General features: G+C 41.4%; 1 protein-coding gene across 1 annotated transcript; it reads right to left on the bottom strand.

Annotated features, from left to right (window-relative positions):
- Positions 1 to 224: 224 nt before the first annotated feature.
- On the bottom strand, positions 225 to 18,618 carry LOC311049745 (uncharacterized protein). The gene is made up of 12 exons (XM_084063563.1): positions 18,455 to 18,618; positions 16,564 to 16,709; positions 16,380 to 16,461; positions 15,865 to 16,000; positions 15,370 to 15,572; positions 13,053 to 13,192; positions 10,535 to 10,676; positions 9,597 to 9,878; positions 6,724 to 7,246; positions 5,727 to 6,089; positions 3,743 to 4,765; positions 225 to 2,057 (listed from the first exon to the last, which is right to left on the bottom strand). The coding sequence occupies exons 1-12, from the start codon at positions 18,602 to 18,604 to the stop codon at positions 1,345 to 1,347; spliced, it is 3,903 nt and encodes a 1,300-aa protein (XP_083919689.1). The 5' UTR covers positions 18,605 to 18,618; the 3' UTR covers positions 225 to 1,344.
- Positions 18,619 to 26,942: the final 8,324 nt, after the last annotated feature.

Below are 26,942 nucleotides of genomic sequence, written 5' to 3'. Positions count from 1 at the left end.
TCAGTCAACTTTCACAACAGTAATGTAGAGGCTTAATGGAAGGAATACCCTGATTGCTCAGGAGAATACTCGTTCTGCTGGTTTCAGAGAATAAGGCGTTTCTTAAAAATAACGTGAGAACAAAAACGAAGGGTGTCATTTACTGGTCAAGGACAAAAAAAGAAAAGGGATTTATTTCCCCCCTAGTGGCTGTCTTACAGTATCAAATGCCCCAGATTTATGGAAACAATGAGCATAGAATTCCAAAACAAAACGTGTGTGTTTGTGGTATGTGTTCGAGAATGCAGTAGGAACTTAACATTCTACAGACTAAATATTGTATGTCATTTATCATCACACAGAAAAAGATTCCAATTCTATTCAAATAAGCGTAGCAACAGCACACATATCCTCCCATCCACTACTCCTGTGTCCAAGCTGGGAGAACTATGATGTACATACAGTATGTGTCGAAGGTCACCAGAGCTAGATCCGGGAATGGAGACGACGGGTGTAGAGAACAGTCAGTCTATGTTCCAATCATCGAGCCAACCGGTGTATTACCATTTTGAGTTTTATACATTTATTAACATAAAGAATACGTCCTTCTTCACTCTAACTGTATGGCACTCTAAAACAAATGTTTGCAATACGGCGGCCAAATGTAAAGGAAGGTAAAATAAATAAAACATGACAGAGAAATTCAATTCACAATTTGTGTCAGTTTAACCACTTTCAACCTGGCAGCGCTTTTTTGGGCATGTCATTTAAAAAATAAAAAATAAACGGTCAAATTGGGGGAATCTTAAGAATTTTAAATAACAAAATTTAAAAAGTCATGTGAGATGCATTATGAAAAATAAGCAAAAATAGCCTAGATTGTAATTTTTTTCTTTTTTTTAAAGCCATTTTGAAATGGGGGGCTGCAGGCAGAGGCTATGAATCCTTAGGGGTCCAAAAGTTAGGGAACTCCTACTTCAAAACCATACCGTTAAGCATGAATTCAACATTATCCCTGTCGAAAAGTAAAACTGTCACAGCAGTGTCAAAAATTACATTATGTACAAAAGTTTAACTTGAAATAAAAAGTTTGAAAACAGAAAATGTTCAGATTTTCATCCCAACATTGAATCATCACATCACAAGTCAGTTAAGCAGTGTAACATACTTAGACATCCCTCTTACAATAAGACATCAGACAATGAAGCAAATAAAAACAAATGTAAACAAGAGGCATACTCTACATAAATCAAAATGTGATTCCATGCTTGCACAAAGATGCCTAGTGTTAAGTCAGATAGTTGTGCTTGCACATGTGTGGACTGAGTGTCCATGATCACTCCATTTACAATGGCAAGGATTTGCTCAAGTAATATTGTGAATATTCTTTTCATGATTCTTTAGACTACTTCTCTCAGTGAAACTCGCGGCACACAGTCTACACTGGAAAGGTTTTTCACCAGTGTGTACACGGTGGTGTCTCCTTAAAGTATCTATCTGGCTGAAACTCTTATCACACCATTTACACTGGAATGGTTTTAATCCAGTGTGGACAGACTGGTGTCTCTTGAGGTTACTTAAATGACTGAAACTCTTGTCACATTGGTCACATTGGAAAGACTTTTCTCCCGTGTGGACACGCTGGTGTGACTTCAGGAGATATAACGTCTTGAAAATCTTGCAACAGAAAGTACAGGTGATGGGTTCCTTTGTTCGCTTTATGTAAGTTCGCGTTAAGCAAGTTCGCTTTATGTAAGTCTTCTTTGTTAAAGGTCTGGTAGACAGTCTATGACTGTAAGTTATTGCCTCATCATCTGAGTCTTCTTTCTGGCTGGTGGTGTCTACGGTGGTTACAGGGAGGCTGACTGGGATCTCTCCGGTGGTTACAGGGAGGCTGACTGGGATCTCTCCGGTGGTTACAGGGAGGCTGACTGGGATCTCTCCATCCCTCAGCATTTGGCGGTAGACCTTATTGTGAGTCCTCCTTATGTGCTTGAAGAGGAAAACCTCAGACGTGTAGGCGCTCGTACAGTGAGAACAGGCAAAGACCCCAAACTGGTCAGAGTGGAACCTCATTCCTGAGAAAGAAGAGAAGGGGAGAGGCAGGTGAAAATGCTGAGTACAGACAACGTGAAAACCCTCCATCGTCTGTGCAACAAGTCCCCTAATAGGCACACTATGGTTTCACTGTTCATTTTAAAAGGACGACTTCACCCATTTTCAACCCATCTTTATATAATTGGTTCACTCTGAGTCACTCTGTGTATCAGGAGGGCTGTGGACAGTTCAGAAACCCGCCTACCAATGACATCGACAGGGAATCCAAGCCAAAAGAAACGGCAGGCTTTATATTCCTGGAAAGTTAGCATGCTATAATGGAAGTCATTGTTCTCGCATTAACAAAAATCTAAAAATAAGAAAATAAAAATCTTGTTTGGAAAATAAAAATCTGCCTAACGATGATGTCACTGGTAGGCGGGTTTCTGAAGTGTCCACAGCCCTCCTATGAGACACAGACCGAGTAGGGGAAAAAGGGTACCATATTATAATGAGCATTAGTGAGGACCAATTATATGAAGATAGGTTGAAAATGGGTGAAAATGGGTGAAGCAATCCTTTAAACATGGGTGAAGCTGTCCTTTAATGACAGGTAAATAATGTACAAAACTGTCACATAATGTGTTTGATTTCCAAATCGGAAAATAGCAGGCCGTTCGTACTGAAGCATTTAACCCTGGTGTCTCCATAGTCTGTTGGTTAGGATTATGGCCAATATGTGCAAAAGATACATTATATTATGTATTAAGCAACTGGCTGAGAATTTAAAAAAAGTGTTTCCTGTCTTGTAGGCAGTGGCTGCCTTTCACAACAAACTGGGGGGGAAAGTAGTGTGGACACAAAGTACCCTAGTCTCTAAGTAAAGTAAATGAATCAATTATACCAACATATATATGGGATAATTCAAAGTTATCCTGCAGGCTGAAAGGTCCTGTACACACCTGACAAAGTATGAAATGCAAATACAGTATGACATATACACATTCCTGTTTAGTCCTAGACCTGAAATCAGTAGCCTAAAGGCAAAATTCTACTTTAATGAACCTGCCTGAGTAAGATGTCAGCATTTAAAAGTGGACACTAGTCAGATATAAAAGAAAAATATTTATAATACATTTCATCACCAGCGTATGTTCATGGGCACATCCGCATTCATTCTAGATTTTGTGGCTGCATGTACCTAACGTTCAAGGACAGACCTGCCCAGCACGAGCAATGTCAACTGTCATAAGAGTAACATGGTGGGCCTAACTCAGAATCAATTGTAGAAGTAACTCAAAGCTCCCCAAGTGGTAAACATGTTGGATTTTCATATTCAAATACATTGTTTTACTGGGTCTGAATAAGAAAGGTTCGTTATTGATTACCACATAAAAAGGTGGTGTAAGTGATATAAAAAGAGGGAACAAAAGGATACAAAAAATGAATTTAACTATATTCTGATATTAATTATCGTTAGAGTGGTTGTTCAGTTACAGGGATATCCCCAGCTCTGTAACGAAGGAAATACATTTCGGGATACTAATTTTATCCAATCAGAAGAGAGAACCCTATGAAGATGATTCATACTCTTAAATTGTATTGTGTTCCAGTTCCAAAGAGAGGGCAAAAGAAATGTAGGGAGAGGGAGACAGACGAAAGGAAAGACAGAAATTGACAGGCCAACATATTCCTGTCATAAACACTATAAATAAACTGTATTTACTGTATCTACGGCGTTGCCTCGGCATTCCCGGGATTCTCGGGGTTCTTCTTCTGGATCTTGGGGCGTACTCCAACCATTCGTCGTCGCTGCAGTTGTCGTCTGTTGGTTCCCTCATGTCAGTATCATAAACGCTGTCCTCATACTCTTCATCGCTGCTGCTGAACTGCTGCTGAGGTGCCGGTGGACCGAGAGCATGGCGAACCATGTCCAGTGGAAGTGGGGTAAGGATCACGGCTGCCTCCATGTTTAGTGGGTCTTCGTGTGAATCAAGTTTGGTAAGGACCACCGCTGCTTCCATGTTTAGTGGGTCTTCGTGTGAATCAAGTTTGGTAAGGACCACCGCTGCCTCCATGTTTAGTGGGTCTTCGTGTGAATCAAGTTTGGTAAGGACCACCGCTGGCTCCAGGTTTAGTGGGTCTGTGTGTGAATCAACTTTGGTAAGGACCACCGCTGGCTCCAGGTTTAGTGGGTCTGTGTGTGAATCAACTTTGGTAAGGACCACCACTGGCTCCAGGTTTAGTGGGTCTGTGTGTGAATCAACTTTGGTAAGGACCACCGCTGGCTCCAGGTTTAGTGGGTCTGTGTGTGAATCAACTTTGGTAAGGACCACCGCTGGCTCCAGGTTTAGTGGGTCTGTGTGTGAATCGAGTTTGGTATGGACCACCACTCGCTCCATGTTTAGTAGGTCTTTGTGTGAATCGAGTTTGGTAAGGACCACCGCTAGCTCCATGTTTAGTGGGTCTTTGTGTGAATCGAGTTTGGTAAGGACCACCGTTGGCTCCATGTTTAGTTGGTCTGTCTGTGAATCGAGTTCGGTAACGACCAGCGCTGGCTCCATGTTTAGTTGGTCCTTCTGTGAATCGAGTTTGGTAAGGACCACCGCTAGCTCCATGTTTAGTGGGTCTTTGTGTGAGTCTTGGGCCCTGCTGGTCTGTGGATGTTGTGACTTGGCAGCAGGTCTGTTAGGTGCCACAGGACTTACAGATGTATATAAATAAGGCATATCACCAAGGAAGAAGAACACTGTGAAAAAATAATTCATAACGTTATATGTTACCGTCATCACTTGGATTATGAAATCATAAAAAATTAAAGTTTGTTTTTGTTAAAAGGTCGAAGCTCTAGTCTGATAGTAACCACTGCTACAGTGTTTGTTCAGTAACAGGGGTCTCGCCATCTCTCCAGCCCTTAAGTTAACAGAAAATACTAAAACTTGCCTAGCAGAAACACTGGTTGCTACACTTAAAAATATAAAACCACAAATGTGAACTGTTCAAGTCATATTCATAGCTATTTAGATGTTTGGCATAAATATTGAGGCATGATTTTTTTTTATCACGCAGCCCCAAAAGTAGTTAAGTAGAAAGTAAAAAGGTTCTACTTGTAAAAGGTTCTACTTGCCTTTGGGCAAGTAGAACATGACCTGTACTTGCCCGACGGGCAAATGCCTCTGAGACCTTAGTGTCAACCCCTGAGATGGCACCATTTCTGCCTCTAATCTGTATCTCAGAGGATGGCTGTAGACAGTTCAGAAACATGCCTGCCAATGACAATGGTAGGCAGGTTTGGTCAGATTTCAAACTTTTATTTATTTATTCTTTATTAAAGAAAGAAAAATGGCTTCTATTTCAGCATGCAGACTTTCCACAAATCTAAAGGCTGTAGTTTATTAGCTTGGAATCCCCATCGATTATGTCATTGTTAGGCATGTTTCGGAACTATCCATAAGCACACCAATGAGACACAAAGCGTGAAACAGAAATGGTGTTATCTTATAATTAGTGAGTGCTTTAACTGGAAAACAAACTTCAATATCACCTTAGGGTTCCATGCCCCTTTAATTAAAGTAGTACTACTTTGGTAGCATTGTAGGATTACCAGACGGATGTGAAATGCAATGCTCATCTTATCTGTGTTATATTTTTACAATCATAACATCATATTATCACCCAGGTATTGGGAGGCCTGGACCTCGGTTATTTACCATTGGTGTTGGCTTGTGGCGTCCTGGTCTTTGAAGTGCCATCTTCGTTGAGTTTTCTGCCTTCCTTCTGCTCGTCTTTCCTCTTTTTTGACCAGGACGTGTCAGAATCATAAACACTGTCATCCTCATCCTCTTCCTCCACGCTGCTACATTGCTGCTGAGGTGCCGGCGGACAGAGAGCATGACGGACCATTTGGAGTGGAAGTGGGGTCAGGACCACCGCTGGCTTCATGTTTTGTGGGTCTTTGTGTGAATCCTGAGCCCCGATGGTCTGTGGGTGTTGTGACTTGGCAGCAGCACTGTTAGACGTCACAGGACTCACAGATGTATATAAATAAGGCATATCATCAAGGAAGAAGAAAGCTGAAAATATAAGAAATCACAACATTATGTTACAGTCATCATTGGATTATGTTAACAGAAATCATAAAATGTCACCTGTAGGAGCTAAACTGTGTATTTACTATATAATAATAAACCCCAGGACTTTCTGTGTGATTCTTTCAGCTCAAATGTCTGACTGTACCTCGTGCTGTTAACACATTCACTGCCAGGGGTTTTCTAAAACAGGCTGTAGCTTCTGCCAGCATTTTTAAGCATTCTGATCAATCTTTCAAGAACCACAGAATATGTATCTCCAGTATGATCTATCCCCTGATGGTTGCTAATCACTGAGGGTTTCACTGTGCTTCACCGTAAAAGAAAATGTCATTGCGACCTCTCGTTTGCTTGTTATACGCCGTTGAAAATCGCATGTTTTGCCAAAAATACATAGTAAAACACAGGAGCCAAAATACAGAATATTTCCGAAATACTTTAACCAGGAAGTGAATGGAGCAGTAAGTCTTTGGATTGTGTTATCTCCTGGTTCTGTGTGAAAAGAAAAACAAGCTAAATACAGGCTTCACACTTAAGTTAATAACCCCTGTTCAAGCTTACTTTGCTGGTTGAAAACATTCAGTGCCTGATTTTTTTGTAGAATTATCATTTTACTTACCGTTAGGTCTTAACTTCCTGTAATCAGACGGAGTTGACTGCTCAAGAAGTTCTGGGTCTTCTATGATCCACTGCAGGTTACTTATGTTCCGCTTTGGGGGATTCTTCTCCGAGAGCCGTATGAGCTGATACGCTCGTGAATCCTCTTGTGTTTTGCCTAGCTGCCAAAAGCACTGCTTGAGATATTCCGTTGAAGCTTTCTTCACAGAACGTTTGCCTGGATTCCTTCTCTTCTTTACAGAGTGATCAGAGCTGGACTTCAACCGTTTGGCCGTCATGTGATTCTTGTTATATTTAGTCCGACCCCTCTTCGCCCCTGCCACTTTTGTTCTTTGCTGGAAGTTGCTTGAATTGGTGTTTAAATGGAAATCAGGCTCTTTCATGCAGTAGTCAGGAACCCACATCTCCATGATCTCTTCTAGGGCAGCACTCTCCACTGTCTCACTCAGCAGATCTAAACAGTTGGCTCGCAGAGTGATATGGTTCCAGAACTCAGGATCAAAGTGCATGCCAGTCTTCAGGACCTACAAAAAGAGGCAGTAAAAAAAGAAGAACCGTTGACTATTGTTTTGTTTTTTTACACGTAAATGTAAAAGTTGCCACCAAGAGCTCGATAGCGCACACGGATTAGCAAATTTCACAAAAAAATGTAACACTGACATAAACAAACAGTACATGACAGACACTGCAAAACAGAAATAACAAGAAAAAGTGCTCCTCGGAGCACAGGTCTCCGCCAGGTCAGGTAGGTTATTGTGGCCTCCTGGTGGCGTTATAATAGGCCAAAGAGAAAAGGGTGCCATTTCTTCTTAGGCCTTGCAAGGCAATCGGATGCTGCGTTCATGATTTGCGCCATTTTGTTCAAAACAAGCCACTACTGCGAACTTTAGATGTCAATCTTTGCCAATCAAGATGGAATATGAAAAATCAAACACATCCGTCTTGATCACATGACTATAGAGATCATGTGTACAAATTTGCGTGAAATTTGGATAAAATCGGAGGGAGTAATATAAAAAAAATGTGTTTTACATAAGTCGGCCTGGTGGCGCTATAAAAGGCAGATGTGAAAAATGCAGGGCAAAGGTTTTTCCTTGACCTCTAGGGAGTGCGCTTACAAAGTTTTACACAGATCAGTGCAGTTATAGGTAAAAACACGAATCGGTCTGTTAAAGCGCCATCATGAGGCTGATTTGAACATTTTCAAGTGGCATTTCTTCCTTGATATAGTGGAAATATGCGTGCAAAATTTCAAGGAAATTGCATGCTGTGGTCGTGATTTGAGGCATTTCGTTCAAAACGGAGCACTCCTGCAAACTTTGGAAGCCATTTTTAGCCAATCAGGATGGAATATGAAAAATCTGATAGACCCGTTTCGTTTAATGACTATAGAGATACTGTGTACCGATTTGTGGGATTTTTGGACCAAATCTGTCGGAGTACTGTAAAAAAAAATATGTTTTGCACAAATCGGCCTCCTGGTGGCGATATAAAAGGCCCATGTGAAAAAATTGGGGCATAGGTTCTGCTGTGGCATCCAGGGAGTGTGTGTGCACAGTTTCACTGCGAGGAAGCCAACGGTGCCAGAGATTAGCTGTACACAGACAGAATGACGGGCGGACACACGGACGGACGGACGGACAGGGGGCAAAACATACTCTCTCGCCATGCCTTTCACCCTGGCGGAGACAATAACTATTTTTTTTTTACTTATACCAGGGCCTGAAATTCAGTTTTCAAAAATGGGGGAATTCCCCCTAGTGGGTATTTAAACAGTTTGGAGGAGAGAGATTCTACTTATGCGTTAGTTGACGGTCTATTTCTAGTCCATCCTTTAATCGTTCTTATGGTGGTTCCCTCTTCTCTCCATCTCCATGCTCTATTCTTGTACTATGCCCTCTGCTTCATGGATTATTACCTGACTTTGTTTAAACAAAAAACATACAAATATTCAGCACAAAATGCCCCCAGGCATGAACGTTATAGAAAAGAATGTCACATGACATGAGGAACTTTATTAACTTGGCAATCCCGGCCATTTTGTGGTTCCACAGTTAGAAGGCCCATTATGTTTTCCCAGAGATTTCCGAAAATATTTATATAAATTATTTGAAGCCTGGAACCAAGCCATCCAGGCTCCTGGCGAATCATGACCATAAAACATTTGATTCTGTGTCAAAATATATTTGAATATTTAATGATATTATATACAATATTTAATAAATACCCTTTGCACCGTTTTCAAATATTTTTTTTGACACAGAATCAAATGATTTATGGTTCATGATTCATGTTTCACCAGGAGCCTGGGTGGCCTGGTAAATAATTTATATAAATATTTTCAGAAATCTCTATGTGAAAAATGAATCGGCTTTCCATCTGTGGCACCACAAAATGGCTGCCACTGCTATGCCCTATAGTTAATAGAATTCCGCAGGATATTATTATTGACATCATTGGTCCCGTTTGCGCCAATTCTTTCGGGATCCGGTGGTTTTTCAGAGCGGTTCCCCTTTAGATTATGATGATTTACGTTTCAGACAGTTTAAGCAGTTTAAATGATTAACATTTAAGTTCATATTGAAACCTGATTTGGAAGTGAGAGTGCGCTACAGCCATTTTACAGTCTATGGCTACAGAAGAGGTGGCTCATTGTAGAGGAGGGAGAGAGCGCACACCACTGAAGACTACCTGGTACGATACAGCACATTATGTCCAGTTGTTGCTGCACATTGGCCAATTATATTATATTAATAACGACGCTGTAAATCTGTGCAGAGGTTTCCCACATTATGAGTGCTAAATTTGCATCTCAGGCTGAAATTCAGGCCCTGTTTTCCACATATTTGGTCTTTGCGAATACCATTGCACTACCTGGAGGGTTTCAAAGCGAACTTGGTTGCTGACAGGGCTGGCCTGTGCATGGTCCTCCTGGTCAGGGTGTATGTAAAGGCTGAACACCATCTTGAAAGCCTCCACTGTGCGCTCCAGGAAGAAGACCAGCAGAGCGCAGACTTGGCACATCTCCAGGTCATTAGGAAATAGGCCAGCGAGGGTCTTGTAGATCAGGGACTTGGTGGGGACATCACAGGGAAGGCAGGACTGAAGAGCCTTGGTGCACAGCTCCACACAAAACTGGTGCCCATCTTTGCCCAACTAAATATTGATAAAACAAGACTGATTGTGAATAATTATGCAAAAGCTGCAGAATAACACTGATTTATACAAGTTTTATCTAATGAAAATATTCCACTTCCATTATTGAAAACTATTGATTTATTGTTATAATTCTCTCCATCTGACTGAGCCATCATTCAGGCATTTTAACTTAACACATTGAGTGCCAAAAACAGCCCGGACCGTTTTTCATAATCCTAACAAGGTGTGCCAAAAACGGTTATGGCCGTTTTTGGGAAAAAATATGAAAAAAAAAAAAAATTACGAAGATTTAGACTCCAATCCACTTCCTTGTTAAGTTATAGACTTCAAAAGCCTATATCTCGGCTCCTGTGTACTTTTTGTTTTTACGATGTATTTTCGACTATTTTCAACTGGCTGCAACTATGGAACGGATTACCGAATGTTTTTAATCTTTTTCCCCGGATTGTACGAGACCTCTATGTGTGTAATGAGGGTATCACCGTGAGGACGGTGATCGCTGAAAAAGGTCCAAAAATGGTTAAAAATCCAGGCACTGGAGGTACCCTGTTTTGAAAAAACCCCTGGCACTCAATGTGTTAAGACACTTGTCTTAATTTGAAGAACAAGCCCACACAAAAATGTAGCTTCTTTCTTACATGAGAAATACTCACCTCTTCCAGAATTACTTTGATGAAAGGGAAGATTGAATTGACATTGGTGGCAGTCAGCATCAGCTGTTGGATCTCCTCAAGTAGAACTTGTTTGGGGGTTTGCAACCGCAATTGGAGTTTACTCCATATGAAGACAAGGTCACTGTAGGACAAAATTAGTTGACAATTAAGTAAACATTCACATTCTATGAGCAGTAACCCGTGAAATTCTCACGCTCGTTTGTGCATGCACGTGGCAAGAGCTGGATTGTGGTGAGCTTTTCTTTTCCCCGCACGAGGAAAAAACAACAATGATTGCGGCACGATCCCGCTGATCCGAGCGGTAATGCCCGCGTCCACTGCTCCCCGTCTGTTAAGACGTTTACACCTCGTTTCCACATAGCTCTGTGAATGTATGCAAGTCTACTAGATGTCTATTCAGTCCTATGGGAACCTCCGTCATCTCTGATGGCAGGAAACAGCAGAGACTATTTTCTCCGTTAACATCTATTCATACCTCTTTTCAGGGCACTAAAATTTCCTTTATAAGCATAAAAAATCATCATGCATAATGTAATAGTTAAATAATTTCCTTGCGTTGAACACTAGAGTGAATATTGTGTTTTAAATGGAATTACGGAGATCACACAGAGCTATGTGGAAAGAAACCAGGTGTCTGATTTATACCAAGACAGATGGCACAGACATGAGAAGTGAAATTAGTAGCAAATACAATATTAAAGTCCTCTGGCACGGCTCAAGCCTGAGTTATACTTAGTTGTACGTGGGTGTCGAGCACCGTAAACAACCAATCTACAAGCTTACAAAGTGTCACAGCACAATCCGTTGTGAGCTTGTAGAACTGCTATTATTTGTAAAGTGGTTGCGAGATTAGCCCCGGGTTCACATACAGACCCTTTTCTAGATTTCTTGGCTCCTACATAAACACGGTGTTAAAAAAACATTTTCCCCCATATGAAAATATGTTGGGTGTTGTCCAGTGACACAACCAAGCTTATAACGTTAAATTGAATTAAAGACTTGTATTAGTTTTGCAGCTACACATCAGCACTCTGACTGAAATATTTGAGTAGTTTGGTCATATATATGTATATGACAGATATGAGTGCAATGGGGGAAACTGTGTGTAGGATTTTAAATTGATCAATATGCTTACTATATCCGATACAAAAAGCCTATAGCTTATACCAATCAAAATTAAAATGTGCCCTGATCAGATCCTTAAAATTAAGTAGTTTTGAATTGGAATGCTGAGTGACAATCCACATCTGTATTTGATGCTTTGTCGGGCTCAAACATGAGCTTAATAGCCTATGTAGGTGGCATGAATTGGTTAATTGTAACCATGAATGGGTTTGTTATTATGATGTTTATGTTTTGGTTATGTTGATTGTTTATATATCTGGTCTATGCACTATCACTGGGGTATGTGGATAATTAGGTCACGGGCATAGGGGCGGACACATGATTACCTCAAAAGTATCACTTGTTCACCTGCTGAGAACAGACAGAGAAAAAGGGGTGTGTGGAAAGCTGTATTTTTGGTTGACCGCTTTATTGCTTTGATTGCTGTGATTATGTTGCTATAAGTTTATGGCGAGCACCATTTAACTAAGTTCTTTATGTTGCTTTACTAAAACCCTCAAAACGCATCGTTCGGATCCAGCGAATCTTCCTTTTGTTAAGCGGCGCGCGTCAGACAATATACAATGGCCCATCTAATCGCCTCTCAGCAACTTATTGAGTTTGGTCTCTTGCAGTCGCATACAGCCTATAATAACCCATATGATGACACAGGCCTGCAAATAAAGGTCTATAGATGACGACTGTAGTCTTCTATGAATAGTCGCGGATTTGGAAATGTATTATCTCTCCATCTGTCCAGCTTTAGTAAACACTCAGACATGCATTTTGTGTTGACTCGACTATAGCATTGACTCATCGTTGACTACCTACATCATCTAGCCCTTCGATCAGCACATTCCGGCTGTGTTGAGCACGCTTATGAAACCTTGCCTAAAATCTAGGAATGGGCATGTTTTAAACCGTTTTGTGCCAAACAGTGCCACGTACAAATGGGAATGCAGGAATAGCTGTTTGCTGTGCTCAGAACCGGTCTGGCATGCCATTGCCCTCCAAGTAACGTGACCTTGTTCCAAGGCTTTGGGAACTATCGTGTTATTTTATAAAGGGTCAAAACAGGCTTGCAGTAATGTCAACGTGTTACAGAGTTTTATAAAACAGAAGAGATAGGCACAAATGCATTTGGGACAAACTTTAGTCTCAAGAGCTTGATGGAATGAAAAGTCAAGAGTATAATTCCACACAGCTCGTCTTTAAACTTGTTAGCCAAAACAAAAACAGTCAAATCAGTGTTGCTGTTGTTCGATGGTGCGAATTAGCAGGTCAAAGTTTACTGAGTCGACTGATAGTAATGAATTTGATATCACCGTCATGCATGCTGGTGTGACTAGCCCTTTAGTATCATTTGTGGACTAATATTGACAGTAAAACCTACCTCAAATGATCCATGCCTCCTCTACAAAGCTGCTGGGAGAGGAAGGCTCTGGCGAGGGTCAGTACTATTGATTGATCCCTTTCCTCGCTCTCCATATTACAGATGATCTGAACAGCATCCTTGCCATCAAGGTGGGCCACCTGAAGCAGAAATCCAAAAATCCATTGTCATCACATTATTCAAATACCATTAGCAAACTGGATGTGTATTTGTTACAGTACTACAAGTCCTTGGTTCAATTCCTGCTGTGTTACATGTCCTGTGTTACACCGTCCTGCATAAATAAAGCGCAAGTGCCTTAAAATTCTCCAACTAGTAGTACTCTAGTCTATACCATTCGGAGTGTGCTGGTAATAAGAACTGCAATACATTCCCACAACTAAAAAGGAACACAGAACTTGGGTAGTTTCACAAGATGCTTACATTTACTAGCAACCAAATCAAGTGGTTTAGGGCTGTCAGTGTCACATTCATGATATTTTATTTGTCCATTAATGGTCATACAAATATTTGCGATTCCGATTAGTGATTCAATTACATTTATGTTCGGCTCTTAGGCTTCATAAACAAAAATTGCACAGGTCAGATATGACAAATGACTCAAAGAGAAAATGTATGAAAATGTTTCAACAGATGAATTTATACAAAGGAATGGAAACAATTCTGATGATTGTGCGAAATAACTGCTATTATCTCAAATAACTGCAATCAGGTTATCAGGTAATAATTGTGACAGGCCTAGCATGATAGAGAAACACTTTCATTGTATTCAAACTGCACATGTAACACAAATCATAACCACAATATTTAGACATATTCCCGATACGACTGAGACTGAAGAACTGTGTTGCATGCTTTCCCCTCTCGTCCTCCCGTCTGCTAGATAAAAAAAATCTGGAAAATCTATTTTTAAAATAATATTTAGAATAACCATAAATTGGTACGTTTAGTAGCTATAAAAAACAGACCCAGAGTCCTCCCCCATACACATTACACATCTCTGCTGTCGAGCAGAAACCAACCATGTCCAAAATATTAACTTTTTTTTTGGGTCTCGCCGATCGGGCTGTGATTGCCAAGGTTTTGGACGCTGCGTGTGAAAGGCTCTGCGATAGGATCCGGCAACGATAATTACACTCTGCGATGCGTTCCAGAGTGTTTCTAGATATGCAGCTGCGAGGAGATCCGCGCTGCAGCCAATGAGAGCACACAGCCACCGTGGTTAGTCGCTGGACCTGACCACAACAATTAACAAACAGCCCCCCGCATACCGTCCTGTATTAAGTTAAACATGATTATAAAACAGAATGACATTGAGCGAGCGTGCTCGAAGGGGGGGCTGTTTTTATATATATATATATATATATATATATATATATATATATATATATATTTATATATATATATATATATATATATATATATATATATAAATAAGAGAGAGCGAGCCCAACAAAAGCAACTATAGGCCACATGAGCACTTTAAACCTACGGATACATTGGAAATCCACACAAATCTTGTTTAGGGGTCTATGGCACAACATATTTTCAGAAGGGGGGGGTCTGCGGACAAATACATATTATGTGTATATATACACACATATTTACAAGCAACTCTACAGAAAAACAAGCCCAAAGTCACTTAAAATAAGCGGACATGGCAACACCGTTTCTAAGTTTCATTGCGCACTGAGATTGAGTGAGAGTGTGAGAGAGAGTGAGTGAGTGAGTGAGTGAGTGAGTGAGAGATTCGGAAAAATAGATAATTATTTAAATCAATAGCGACCTGTCTCGGTCTCGCGCATATCACGGGAGCCGTGCACGTTTTCATGAGACGTCGGTTAAAATGAATTGGAAAAAACAAATGTATGTATCGGGTCTGAATAGCATCCTAGTGAACTATCCTACAGTGTATGATCCCTAGTCGGGGATCAATCTATAGGAGTGAAAACCACAACGATAAATGACAGACGATTTCTAGAAATAGACTCCTGTAGTGTGAAATGCTTAACGATCAGATGACCCCCGACCACTTTAAAAGTCCTACAGTGTGTACCTGCCCTTAGTCAGACGGGGAAAAGACCTAAGTTGGAGTTAGGTGATTTGAACCACAGTTTGAGGATCCAATGGAGATAGGTTTAGTCAGAAGCGCTTTTTAATATTTTTCATTGGTTCAATATTTGTAAAACCAACACACAGCCGTAAAGTGTGTTCAATAGCTTCAGGAAAAAAAAATCAAAAGTGGAGATAGTTGGTTTCTGCCCGACAGCGATGACATGCATTGCACACATGATTAAAACACAGTCGCTCAACCCACCTCTTTGTTCAGATGGTCATGCTGGGAGGTTTTGTGAAGACAGGTGAGGTAGACCTGGAGGAAGAAGTGATGTTGCCCTGCAGTAGGATGCTGAGAGCAGCACTTGGCCAGGGCCATAGCCTCACTGACCCTCTCACAGGTCAACAGGTAGCGTACCCGCAGCTCCAATAACACCGGCAGCTGGGAGCTGATAAATATGTCCACTGTGGGGAGTTAAACAGGAGGAGAAAAGTCTATTTAGTTCCATTATGGAAAGCAACATGGACATCTTATACATCTCTGGCTAACTTGAGTAACGAAAATAAATAAAATATGGCATCGATAGTTGGTAGTGAATCAGAGGATGAAACAATATTGAACATTGCCATTTTGTTTTTCCTAATAACCCAAATTTAAGATGAAATATTTGCACACATTGAAAATACAACAAAATAAAATAAATATGGTTGTTGTTGCTGTGTGACAGGTATAAAAGATGATTTCACCATTACAAACCTTCAGTCTGTGGTATTGTGGACTGTTTGAGGATGGACTGCAGAGTGGAATTTGCCCATGGCCCGCCATCTTGTATGCAACTGCTCACCTGGATCAAATGTACATTCTGATGCCTTACAAGGCACATATGACATTCCTGGAAGACAGCAGAGAAGAAATTGATGGACTAATATAATACACAAAATAATTTCTACTCTATATCAGGGGGTTTTAAAGTCTGAGACCCAGGAGAGAGCGATGTATGCATGCCAAAAGTTGCAACCAGACAAACATTACATCATACATTGACAATGTCAATGCCACAAAAGCCCTGCTCTGTGTATAACACATCATCACTCAGACATGTGAAAATACACAGGAACTAGGAGAGTGCACACTTGTGTTTTATACTTACAGTAAGTAGCATTATAAATATACTGTAGGGGTGTTGCATTTAAGGGGCAACAGTGACAGCTGCTGTCAAAGCCCTTCACAAAAACGAGTAAGCAGATTCATAAAATGGATTGAAGCCTCACCTGGAATGTAACAGTGAAGTGTTTCAGGGGATCATGACGTAAGTCCTTCTCAGCAAAGAACAGCAATAGCTCAAACACACTCCTATGAAGGAACAGATATCCTATTAATTTATCTCTGGGAAAGAAACAGAATTCTTGAAATTTGCATCCCGTTTCCTATTCATAGCTGTAAAGCGTTACTTACAAGGCCAGACTGCTGAGCATGGAGCGCACATCATCACAGCCTACTCGAAATAAGTAAGAGCCGCGAACAAAGTAGCAAAGAGCAACCTCAAGGATCCTGAGTCGAGGCAGTGGAGTCACATGGTGACATGTGTACTCCTCCACCAGCTAGAGAGAAAGAGAGACATAAAATATGAATTGTTAAGAATACTAGAGTTCCATTCCATCTCAGCTTCCATCTCATTCAAGTTTTATAGATTTTCTTTCATATACACAAACAACCCCTTCAGTACTGCACAGAACGGGATAATCAACATCCACAAAAACAAAAGCCCTGACAAGACTAAACACAGCAGCACAGAAAACAACAACCCCTTGACAGGCAGTCACAATCCCGCTCCTCCATACTTATCATTAACTCTTGTCCATGAAAAACCCCAGCTCATCTACGATGTCACATCTTCAATATCAGCCCAAAAACAATCCCACATTCTGCCGTCCCCCTTTGGATCATCTCTTACCCTTGCAATCATACCCTCAAATGCAGTTTCATATGTTTCAGCCACTCTCTAAGTTATGGCATATGTGGACGCACGTACTTGTGTGTGTGTGTGTGTGTGTGTGTGTGTGTGTGTGTGTGTGTGTGTGTGTGTGTGTGTGTGTGTGTGTGTGTGTGTGTGTGTGTGAGAGAGAGTGTGAGTGATATATGTACAAACACACATACAGTTTCGACTGACACAGCTAAAATAAATGACTACATAGGATTTTTTATTTCACATCAACCCAAAGATTCATTTTTTTATTTTGCTTATTAAAGTCTACTCTGTCACATCTCAGGTTCACAGTAGCCGCAAGCAACTTATGCAGCATCACGCATCAGTATGTAACCAGGTAGACCTGGTTACAAGTATCTTCCGTTGCTTGTGGCTAGGTTTATAGGTGTAAGTGGGTGACATTCCCTTTTCGTATTGTGCGTTTTGCAAAGACAACAGTTTCAAGTAGTGTTTGTTTGTTGTTTTTGTAACAGCCCCATTTTTACATGCATGTATTTTTTTTTTCTAGATAACCTTATTCCCTAGTAGCAGCAGCTGCCCAGAAACGTCTCGTCTGTGTGTATGGTTCAAATGCTAAGCTAACCAGGCTAACGCTAAACCGTTAGCATTAGCGGTTAATGAATTAACTTACAAGTACATTTAGGACAGTACATAACGGTCATTTAAACAAAACACACAAACAAGTCATAGTAATTTACACCAGTTCAGGGACATTGTTCAATGTTATTGTGGTTATTATGTTGTTCAAAAACACCACAAACACAGGTAGCTTATCAGTGAAACATTAAACGACCAATTGAGTATTTAGTTGACTGCCATTGTGTCTCGACAATGACGTTTTCAGCTGAAAAGGTTGAAATAACCAACTCTATGGAAATAACGAACCGTATTTTTACTTTACTGGAGTATTACTTATTGATTTTTTATTATTATTACAAAACGTACATTAGCCTCTTCAGCTCTGTATACATTTCGGCCATTTGAAAATAGCGATGCGACGCACTGTGGGCTTGAATATCTGCTATTTTCAAAAGTAGAATTTTGTGAAAATCTGCAAATTGAGTGTTTTTCTACTCTTGGTAGTACATTGTTATACCAATACCGTGTATACTATTATTCTAGTACATTTTTTATTCCGGACTTTTACTTGTAACAGTATTTCTACATCGCATTGATACTTTTACTTAGGTAAAAAAATGAGTACTTTTTCCACCACTGGGGGGGCTAGCAAAAAGTCTCCACTGACGGTTTTAACGTCAGCTCAGCTAACACATTTCTGGGGGAGGGGAAATGTGAAGCCCTGCTAAGGTTCTTGTTGTTGTTATTATTATAAATTCATTCTCTCTCTCTCTCTCTTACCTGGCTGAAGTCCGAGCAGAAGGTTTGGCCACGGTCCACCTGCACGGCGTCGATGGTCGCCGACGAGCTGTTTTTAAACGATTTAAACAGACTCTGCAGTTGTTTCTCGAAGCCCTCCAGGTCGAGTGATGCACAGCCCCCTGCCGCCATACTGCTCGTGTAGCCGTGCGCGTAGCTGCTGCTGCTCAGCTGCTCGTTCCTGTTGTAGTTAGTACAATACACACACACACACACACACCCTCTGCTACGGAAGCCGCGTAGTGCGCAATGCGTCCCAAGATCAACAATAGAAGACAAGAGTCACTCATAACCGCCAGTGTTGCCAGATTTTGCGAGAGAAACAAGCAACCAGGTCTATGAAAACAAGCCCAAAAGAAGCGATTATGGCCACATGAGCGCTTTAAACATAGACTAGTAGTCAAGTACGTTGGGTATTTCAAAATAGCCGATCAACAAGCTCACATGCGACGCGTTGTGAGCTTGTAGATCGGCAATTTTCAAAAGAAAGTCTTAGAAAAAAGTGAAACATTCTGAATATTTGAATAAACATTTTAATACCACAAATCTAATTAAGCCTAATTTGCACAAATAAGCAACTACACTTTAGAAACAAGCCCAAAAAAAACGCAACCCGCAACTCAGTATTTACAAACAACTTTACAGAAAAATAAGGCCAAAGTGGCTAATAATAAACAGACATGGCAACACTCACTGATAACTGTCTATCTCGCTTCACTTCTTGTATCATTCTGTGTGACGTAGATGGTTGGTCGCTACCGCCCCTTTTAAGAGACCAGAAGTAGTAGGTCGTGAGCATGAGAAGTGAATGGGGGAGGGGGAGGGGGAGACAGGCAGACAGAGTCAACCCGGGGCGCGTGGGATGGGATATCTTCTTGAATGATGATCTATGCTGCGTCGAGAGAGCGAGGTGATTGGATGAAGCGTTCTGCTTTGACTTTTTTTTATGACGGTCGGCGATGGCATCTAGATGTTGCATTACTGCCGGCTACTGGATCCTTTTGTACAATTTCAACAACAAAACTGTATCTATGCCAGGGTATCTAATCCTTGATTAAATCAATGCAGTGGTTCTCAGACATTTTCATGTCATCAATGACCCCCAAATTGATATGTACTTGGCCGCGGACCCCCATCTGAAACGATTATGTGCCAGTGGTGGCAGTGACCCCACCCCCATATAAGAGGGGGGGGAAAATCAACATTTGTCTGACTTTTTCGAAAATAACTGATCTACAAGCAATGTGATGCGTTGAGCTTGTAGATCAGCTATTTTTGAATAGCCCCCAAAAATGTAATATATAAAGCTTAATTACTTAAGTGTCTGTTCTGGAACCTCTCAAGGAGCCATGGGGGTCACTGGACCCCACTTTGAAAACTTTGTCACATCACTTGTAGGTGTAAAAGAGTGGGTGAAATTTTGCAAGCTCTCACCAATGCAGCAACAGGAAGAGTTAGAATAGGGAAAAGTATTGAGAGGAAATAAACACAGAACACTGAACAAGTCAACAGGACCAGGAAGGCACAGTCAAATCAAATTATACAAAGTCCAATATACATATGAAGTGTCCAGCATGATTAAAAGTATAGCAAAGATGGCTCTAGTATCTCTGTAATCATGTGATACACATGTGTCATTCAGATTTTTCATATTCCATTCCGAATGTTCATGATTAGATTCCAAAGGTTGGGTAAAAAAAATCTAATCTACCACTAATTTGAATCACGCTTTGAAGGGCCTAACAAACACAGAGCCAAAAGCAATTTCACTTACACAAGGGTGCCAAAAATGTTACAAATGTCACTTCAAATTTGGTACAAACTAGATCATAACCGTCATTTCCGCCCACCGTCCACCCGGGCTATGGGCCTGTACAGATTAGTGGCAATGGAATGTTCACAATCAACTTTCTATCAGATAAAAAAAAACAGAGCTATAGAATGATATTGTGTGTGTGTGTGTGTGTGTGTGTGTGTGTGTGTGTGTGTGTGTGTGTGTGTGTGTGTGTGTGTGTGTGTGTGTTAGATCCCCGGACATGAAGCCTGTGTTGCGAATCTTGCGATGGTCAAAAAAAATAAACTAGACGTAGGTTTGTTGCGTACGTCACTTGATGTCCAAGTGACTTATCATTGAGGACCTTTTACGTCAATCAGACCATACGCCTGTTGCAAAAAAATATGTAGGCTGTATTCAGTGGCTTCAGAGTTCAGCTCTGGCATCCATGATAAGGGCTTGTTACTATGGTTTGGTAGTTCTCTCCCATTTGGTCCACGCATCTGGTCAGGGGGGAGGATTTGGGTCATCCAAGTTCCTTTTCTTTGTGCCCCTGAATGAGTACTTTGGCCCTGCTCAAGTAAAGGGAATGATCACACCCAAAGGCGGGGTCATAATACGTGGCCCAGTACTAATTGTGCAGAGTTGGAGATGACCCTTCCACAGTGTGGGGTGGTGGTGTAAACTTTAAGCATTCGTTTGGGCCATTCATCAATCAAACAAACATGTGCCTGCAGTGACCTTTGGATCCCATCTACAAGACAGCATAGAATATAGATCCCATAGAACAGTCAAATAGGTTCTAGACCAAGAGCAGACACTCAATAGGTCTTGGTCATTCCATGACAACAGCGCTCAGCACCAGAGCTCCGCCTCAGCCATCTTGGAGTGAAAGTGACTTCCGGTCACTTAAACAAATAAATACATTTAAATTAAATGCTGTTCAAAACTTTTCTTTCCTATTCTATTATCATACATTTAATTCCTCTACCAAACTAGTCTGTGTTGAATGGAAAAGTAGGCTATTATAAATAAGTATGCTATAACTATTTACTCTTTTGGATCACTGCATTATGCATGTGTGGGTACGTGTGCATGGTGTGTATGAGTGTCTTACATTAACATTCATTCACTATGTCAGTGTGTGCACGCGTGCACGACACGCTTGCATACGAAAAAGTAAATGACAAGATACTTCCTTGGTCTACCAGCAGTGTGCACAGGAAATTTGGCACTTGGTCAAGTATGTCAAGACAGACAAAGAAACAAACAGAAGGCTGTAGAAGGCTTGCCTTGCCACAACATAAAAACATTGACGTTATTATGTTGTGGATATTGTTATGTAAAATAAAATAGAAAATAAAAACATGCGTTCTTGTGGATAGGCTATCTCTTTAAAAAAAAAGAAACGTCAACATTATGTTGTGCTATGGATATATAATGTTACTTAAAACATTGACTGTCGATATTCTGTTGTAAAAATAAAATAACTAGAAAAAGTGTTACTCGGAGCACAAGTCTCCGCCAGGTCAGGTAGAGAGAGGCATTTCTTCCTGGGCCAAGTGGGAATCTCTGTGGAAGATTTCACGGAAATCGCATGCTTGCTGCGTTCATGATTTGAGGCATTTTGTTCAAAATGAACCAATCCTGCAAACTTTGGAAGCCAATTTTAGCCAATCAGGATGGAATATGGAAAATCAGACAGATCCGTGTTCATCACATGGCTATAGAGATACTGTGTACCGATTTGCGTGTTTTTTGGACAAAATCTGTAGGAGTAATAGCAAAAATGTGTTTTGCAAAAGTCGGCCTCATGGTGGCGCTATGACAGGCTGATCTGAAAAATGTGGGGCAGAGGTTCTGCTGTGGCATCCAGGGAGTGTGTGTGCGCAGTTTCACAGCGACTGGGCCAACTGTGGCGGAGATTAGCTGGTCGCAGACAGAAGGACCTGGGGTCCTACTGTATGAGTCATGGAAAGTGACACAGGCCATTTGTCACAAGCTGGACGTGTTTCAGACAAGATGCCTCAGACGAATACTAAGAATATTCTGGCCCATGACCGTCTCCAATGAAAACCTTTACCGGAGCACAGGCTTGACCCCACTGTCAAGTGTCATCAAGCTCAAAAGATGGATGTGGATAGGTCACGTGTGCAGAATGGACCCAAGTGCCATCCCAAGGGTAGCCATGAGATGGACACCACCAGGGAAGAGAAAAAGAGGCCGACCCAAAGAGACCTGGAGAAGATCTGTGGAGAAAGAGATGAAAGAACTTGGATGGACCTGGGGCCAAGTGCAGCACTGGGCAGTAAACAGACAGCATTGGCGTTCATTGGTGAAGACCTTATGTGCTATCCAGCACGAAGAGGTTTAAGTAAGTAAGTAAGACAGAAGGACGGACACACACACGGACGGACGGACAGGGGGCAAAACATACTCTCTCGCCATGCCTTTCGGCCTGGCGGAGACAATAATAATAACATTGACTATGTGGAGTTGTGGATACTCCGTAACATTTCTTTGTGAAACGGGGATAGACTCCCACGCTTTGGCTGATACTGACAGTAGGTAGCCTGCCTGGCTCCACCCCCTGAATCCTTTGCTTCGCATTCAGGGTCTGGTGACGCTGTCGAAGGCGGGTGTTTGTTTCTCGGTTGAAAATCTGTACGACGAATCGGGATCGGGATAATCCAGTATGAACCAATCGCGTTGGTTCATAGTGGAGTCCCACTTTGGCCACGCCCCCATCTCAGAAATCGGCTGCATTGAGAGGGCTTTCAGACTGAATAATCGAAATCGAAACGAAATGAAAATTCAGGCTGAGTGTCAGGCTAGACAGTAGGCTTAAGCCTCTCCAACCTACTACAATGTTTTCTTTTTTAAAAGGGTGATGGGCTTTCAAGTGAGGGTTGTCACAAAGATGTGCATACCTCCCCTCATATGCAGGACAAGGTGGAGGGTGAATTCTTTGTGGACGTTATATTCAGAGGTGTGGCCATCTTTTAGACCACTGGTTCTCAATGTCGGGTCAAGGGGATCACCAATGGTCCAACTCAAGGGTCCAGCTTCTGAGTTGTAAATCGAGGCTACATAGGAAGAGACAGTTCATATGAATGGCCTGTAGTCTTGCTGTTTCACCTCAGCTGGTAATTAAGCTCCATTCAAGTGGATGGGTTTTGCCAAACTTTACACTTGATTTTATTACCTTAATAAACATTGTCATAAATACTATATGCTTCCAGTCCCTAGTTTAAAGTCTTCTTTCAATCACCATGATATGCGTCTTGGTAAATTATGGTCCCAGTTATCTTAAAATTGATGATAAAGTAGGGTAGGTCTATGCTGTGGGAGGGGCGTGGCTACCTTGTGATGATTTGATTGACAAGCTACACAAACAATAGCATTCATTCCCCACCCCCACTCTGGTCCCAACCAATAGCATTAATTTCCGAGTGCATAGGATATAGAAAGATGGCGAATTTGAAGGCTTTGTTTACGGTCTGTAGAGTTTATGGGTGTAACGTTGTCCATACCTTTTACTGTCTATGGTCCAAATGGACCCTTATGGGTCTGTAACTAAACACTGAATATTCCATAGTGGAGATTGGGGTACCGGCGATTAAAAAACAAAAAACTAATGGGGGTCTGTGGCCTAATGCATATCAAACTGGGGAAATTCATAAGGTTGTGAATAACTGTCCTAGTCCACTGGTTTTCAACATCACGTCCGGGGACTACTAAGGGTCCGACTTCAAATCGACGCTTACGTGCCTGTAAGTCAGAGAGTGTACACTGAGGATTTTACAGTGTAGATGAGGGTCCCAGAGATTAAAACATTGTATCATAAGGGGGTCTGTGGCCTAAAGTACATCAAACTGGGGGTACTGGGTTGATAATCACTCTTCTAGTCTGCATACCTCTCCCCTCAGCTGCAGAACAAGATGGAGGGTGGATTCATTCCTGACATTATGGTCGGAGAGGGTGTGGCCATCTTCCAGTTGATTCCCAGCAAAGCTGAGCAAGCCTCTTGCCAGGGAGTGTTTTCACCAAGATCAGCTGTCTCTCTCCTCTCTCTAGAATCTAGAGAGAGGAGAGAATGACTACACTCTGAGAGTGTACAAATGGAACCTAATGGACCGTAAATTCAGGTCCCAAAATTAGAGGTCCATGGCCAAAGGCATATCAAACTGGGGGCCTTGAAACAAAAAAGATTGAGAATCACTAGTCTAGATTGTCGTCAAAGTCGATATATAATGTTTCGAATTGTAGTTTTTTAAAAACATTTTTTATTGTTGAGCCAGGTTAAATAGAGAAACTCTAAATGCATTGTTAGATTCCATCATTATGGGCTGTGCGCAGCCTTAAAAGGTCTTAATGATCACTCTAAAAAGGTCCAGGACTTGATACTCCTCATCTCTTTGAGGTACACTCTGAAGGTACCGTCCCTCATAGCGTGCAGACCCATCCATAGCTCATCATCTGTAGAGAAGGACACCAGGTCATCGTCTCTGTCCCTGTAGAACATCGCAAAGATAATCTGGTCTTTCAGGTTGGAGAAAACAGTAATAACTCTTCTCTTCAGCTCCTCGCAACATCTGACATGATCTTTCTCAACAATAAAGCGCCGAATCTCCCTTGGGGTCTTATCGTCTGGCCCCAGAAGGTAAGCTTTCACATTTATGTCCATGGTTCACTGTTTACTTTGTAAATAATTCTTACCTTTAATGAGCAGTAAGGTGTAACAGTCAAACATATAAAGACTGACCGAGCTCTGTCTGACATCACAGATAACACTAACGATGCCAATTTGCGCAGGTGTGTCCTGAATGTGGCATTGCATGGCCATTGTTGGCCCAGTGGGGAAAAAAAAGATTTATGTGGAATGGTTATTGTGAAAAATATACCAGTGAAAATTAACAAAAACAATGTCTGTTTAATTGAAAAGGTTACACGATATGGCTTTGTGGCAGCGGTGGCCTAGTGGTTAGAGGGGCGGCCTTGATACCGGAAGGTCCCTAGTTCGATTCCCCAATTCATCACATCAATCATGAATCACCCACCACTGAATAGCCCTTGAGCAAGGCTTCCATGCAGGGTCTGGCTGTAAATAAGTTCTGCACTTAGTCCAACACCCTGGGTAAACAACAAACTTTGCTTTTGCTTTGCTTTAACTGACATAAAAATTAAAAATAAATAAAACTGTGATTTTGTCACCCCTATATTTGCAACGTATCATACCAGCAACAACACAAAAAAGCAAATAGGTCTATGCCATACACATAAGCAACAACCAGCTACAACACATGAACGTCAATACTCAAATTCTAGTGCAAAGCTAGTGTGTGCAATGTTTAACAATATTAAAGAATGCATGTGTGTGTGTGTGTGTGTGTGTGTGTGTGTGTGTGTGTGTGTGTGTGTGTGTGTGTGTGTGTGTGTGTGTGTGTGTGTGTGTGTGTGTGTGTGTGTGTGTGTGTGTGTGTGTGTGTGTGTGTGTGTGTGTGTGTGTGTGTGTGTGTGTGTGTGTGTGGGGGGGGGGGGGGGGGGGGGGGTCTTGAAGTCTTGGGTTTAAATGGGTATCACTTTGATTCTCAGCTAATCTCCGGCACTGTTGGCTTGATCGCAGTGAAACTGTGCACACACATTGGCTGGATGCCAATTCAGAACCTCTGCCCCAAATCTTTCACATGGGCCTGTTATAGCGCCACCAGGAGGCTGCTTTTTGCAAAACACATTTTTTAACAGTACTCCTACATATTTTGTCCAAACAGCACGCAAATTGGTACACAGTATCTCTATAGTCATTAAACAAAACTGGTTGTTCAGATGTTTCATATTCCATCCTGATTGGCTAAGAATGGCTTCCAAAGTTTGCAGGAGTGCTCTGTTTTGAACAAAATGCCTCAAATCACGAACACAGCATGCAATTTCTGCACGCACATTCTCACTAGGCTGAGGAAGAAATGTCACTGGAAAATTTTCAAATCAGCCTCATGGTGGCGCTATAACAGGCCGATTTGTGTTTTTACCTATGACTGCACCAATCTGTGTAAAACTGTGTATGTGCGGCCAAGGAAAGGCCAAGGAAAAACCTTTGCCCTGCATTTTTCACATCTGCCCTTTATAGCGCCACCAGGAGGCCGACTTATGTAAAGCAAATGTTTTTATCCTTCAGATTTTATCCAAATTTCACGCAAATCGGTATTCACATGATCTCTATAGTCAGGTGATCAAGATGGATCTGTTAGATTTTTCAAGATTCAAGATTGCTTTATTTGTCATTTGTTTTCCATCTGCAAGCAGTGTTAGAAAAATAAACGAAATTATGTTTCTCCTAGTAAAACACAGCAGAATTCATAAAAGTCGACCTGAATAAATAAGTACTAAAAACTAGGAACATCTCATATTCCATCCTGATTGGAATTGGCTAAGATTGACATCCAAAGTTTGCAGGAGTGGCCTGTTTTGAACAGAATGCCGCAAATCATGAACGCAGCGTCCGATTGTGGTGAAACTTTGCACGCACATTCGCACTATGTTGAGGAACAAATGCCACCCTTTCAACATTGGCCTTTATAGCACCACCAGGAGGCTGATTTTTGCACAAAATAAATATATTACTCCTACAAATGTTGTCCAAACATCACGCAAATCGGTACATATATTATCTCTTTAGTCAAGTGATCAAGATGGATC

The sequence above is a fragment of the Gymnoscopelus microlampas genome (assembly GCF_963454915.1).
Source record: "Gymnoscopelus microlampas genome assembly, chromosome: 7".
In the NCBI taxonomy this organism is placed as follows: Eukaryota; Metazoa; Chordata; class Actinopteri; order Myctophiformes; family Myctophidae; genus Gymnoscopelus; species Gymnoscopelus microlampas.
Note: the sequence above shows the minus strand (reverse complement) of the source record. Positions and strands in the feature narration are given on the sequence as shown.

Bases quoted from the DNA above. Each gene is read 5' to 3' on its own strand.
- LOC311049745 (XM_084063563.1), bottom strand. From the start codon at position 18,604: ATGGCGGCAGGGGGCTGTGCATCACTCGACCTGGAGGGCTTCGAGAAA. The intron at 6,090-6,723 runs GTAAGTAAAATG...TTATATTTTCAG, and splicing joins CAGGAAGTTAAGACCTAACG to CTTTCTTCTTCCTTGATGAT. The intron at 2,058-3,742 runs GTAAATACAGTT...CTTCTTTCTCAG, and splicing joins GAGGCAACGCCGTAGATACA to GAATGAGGTTCCACTCTGAC.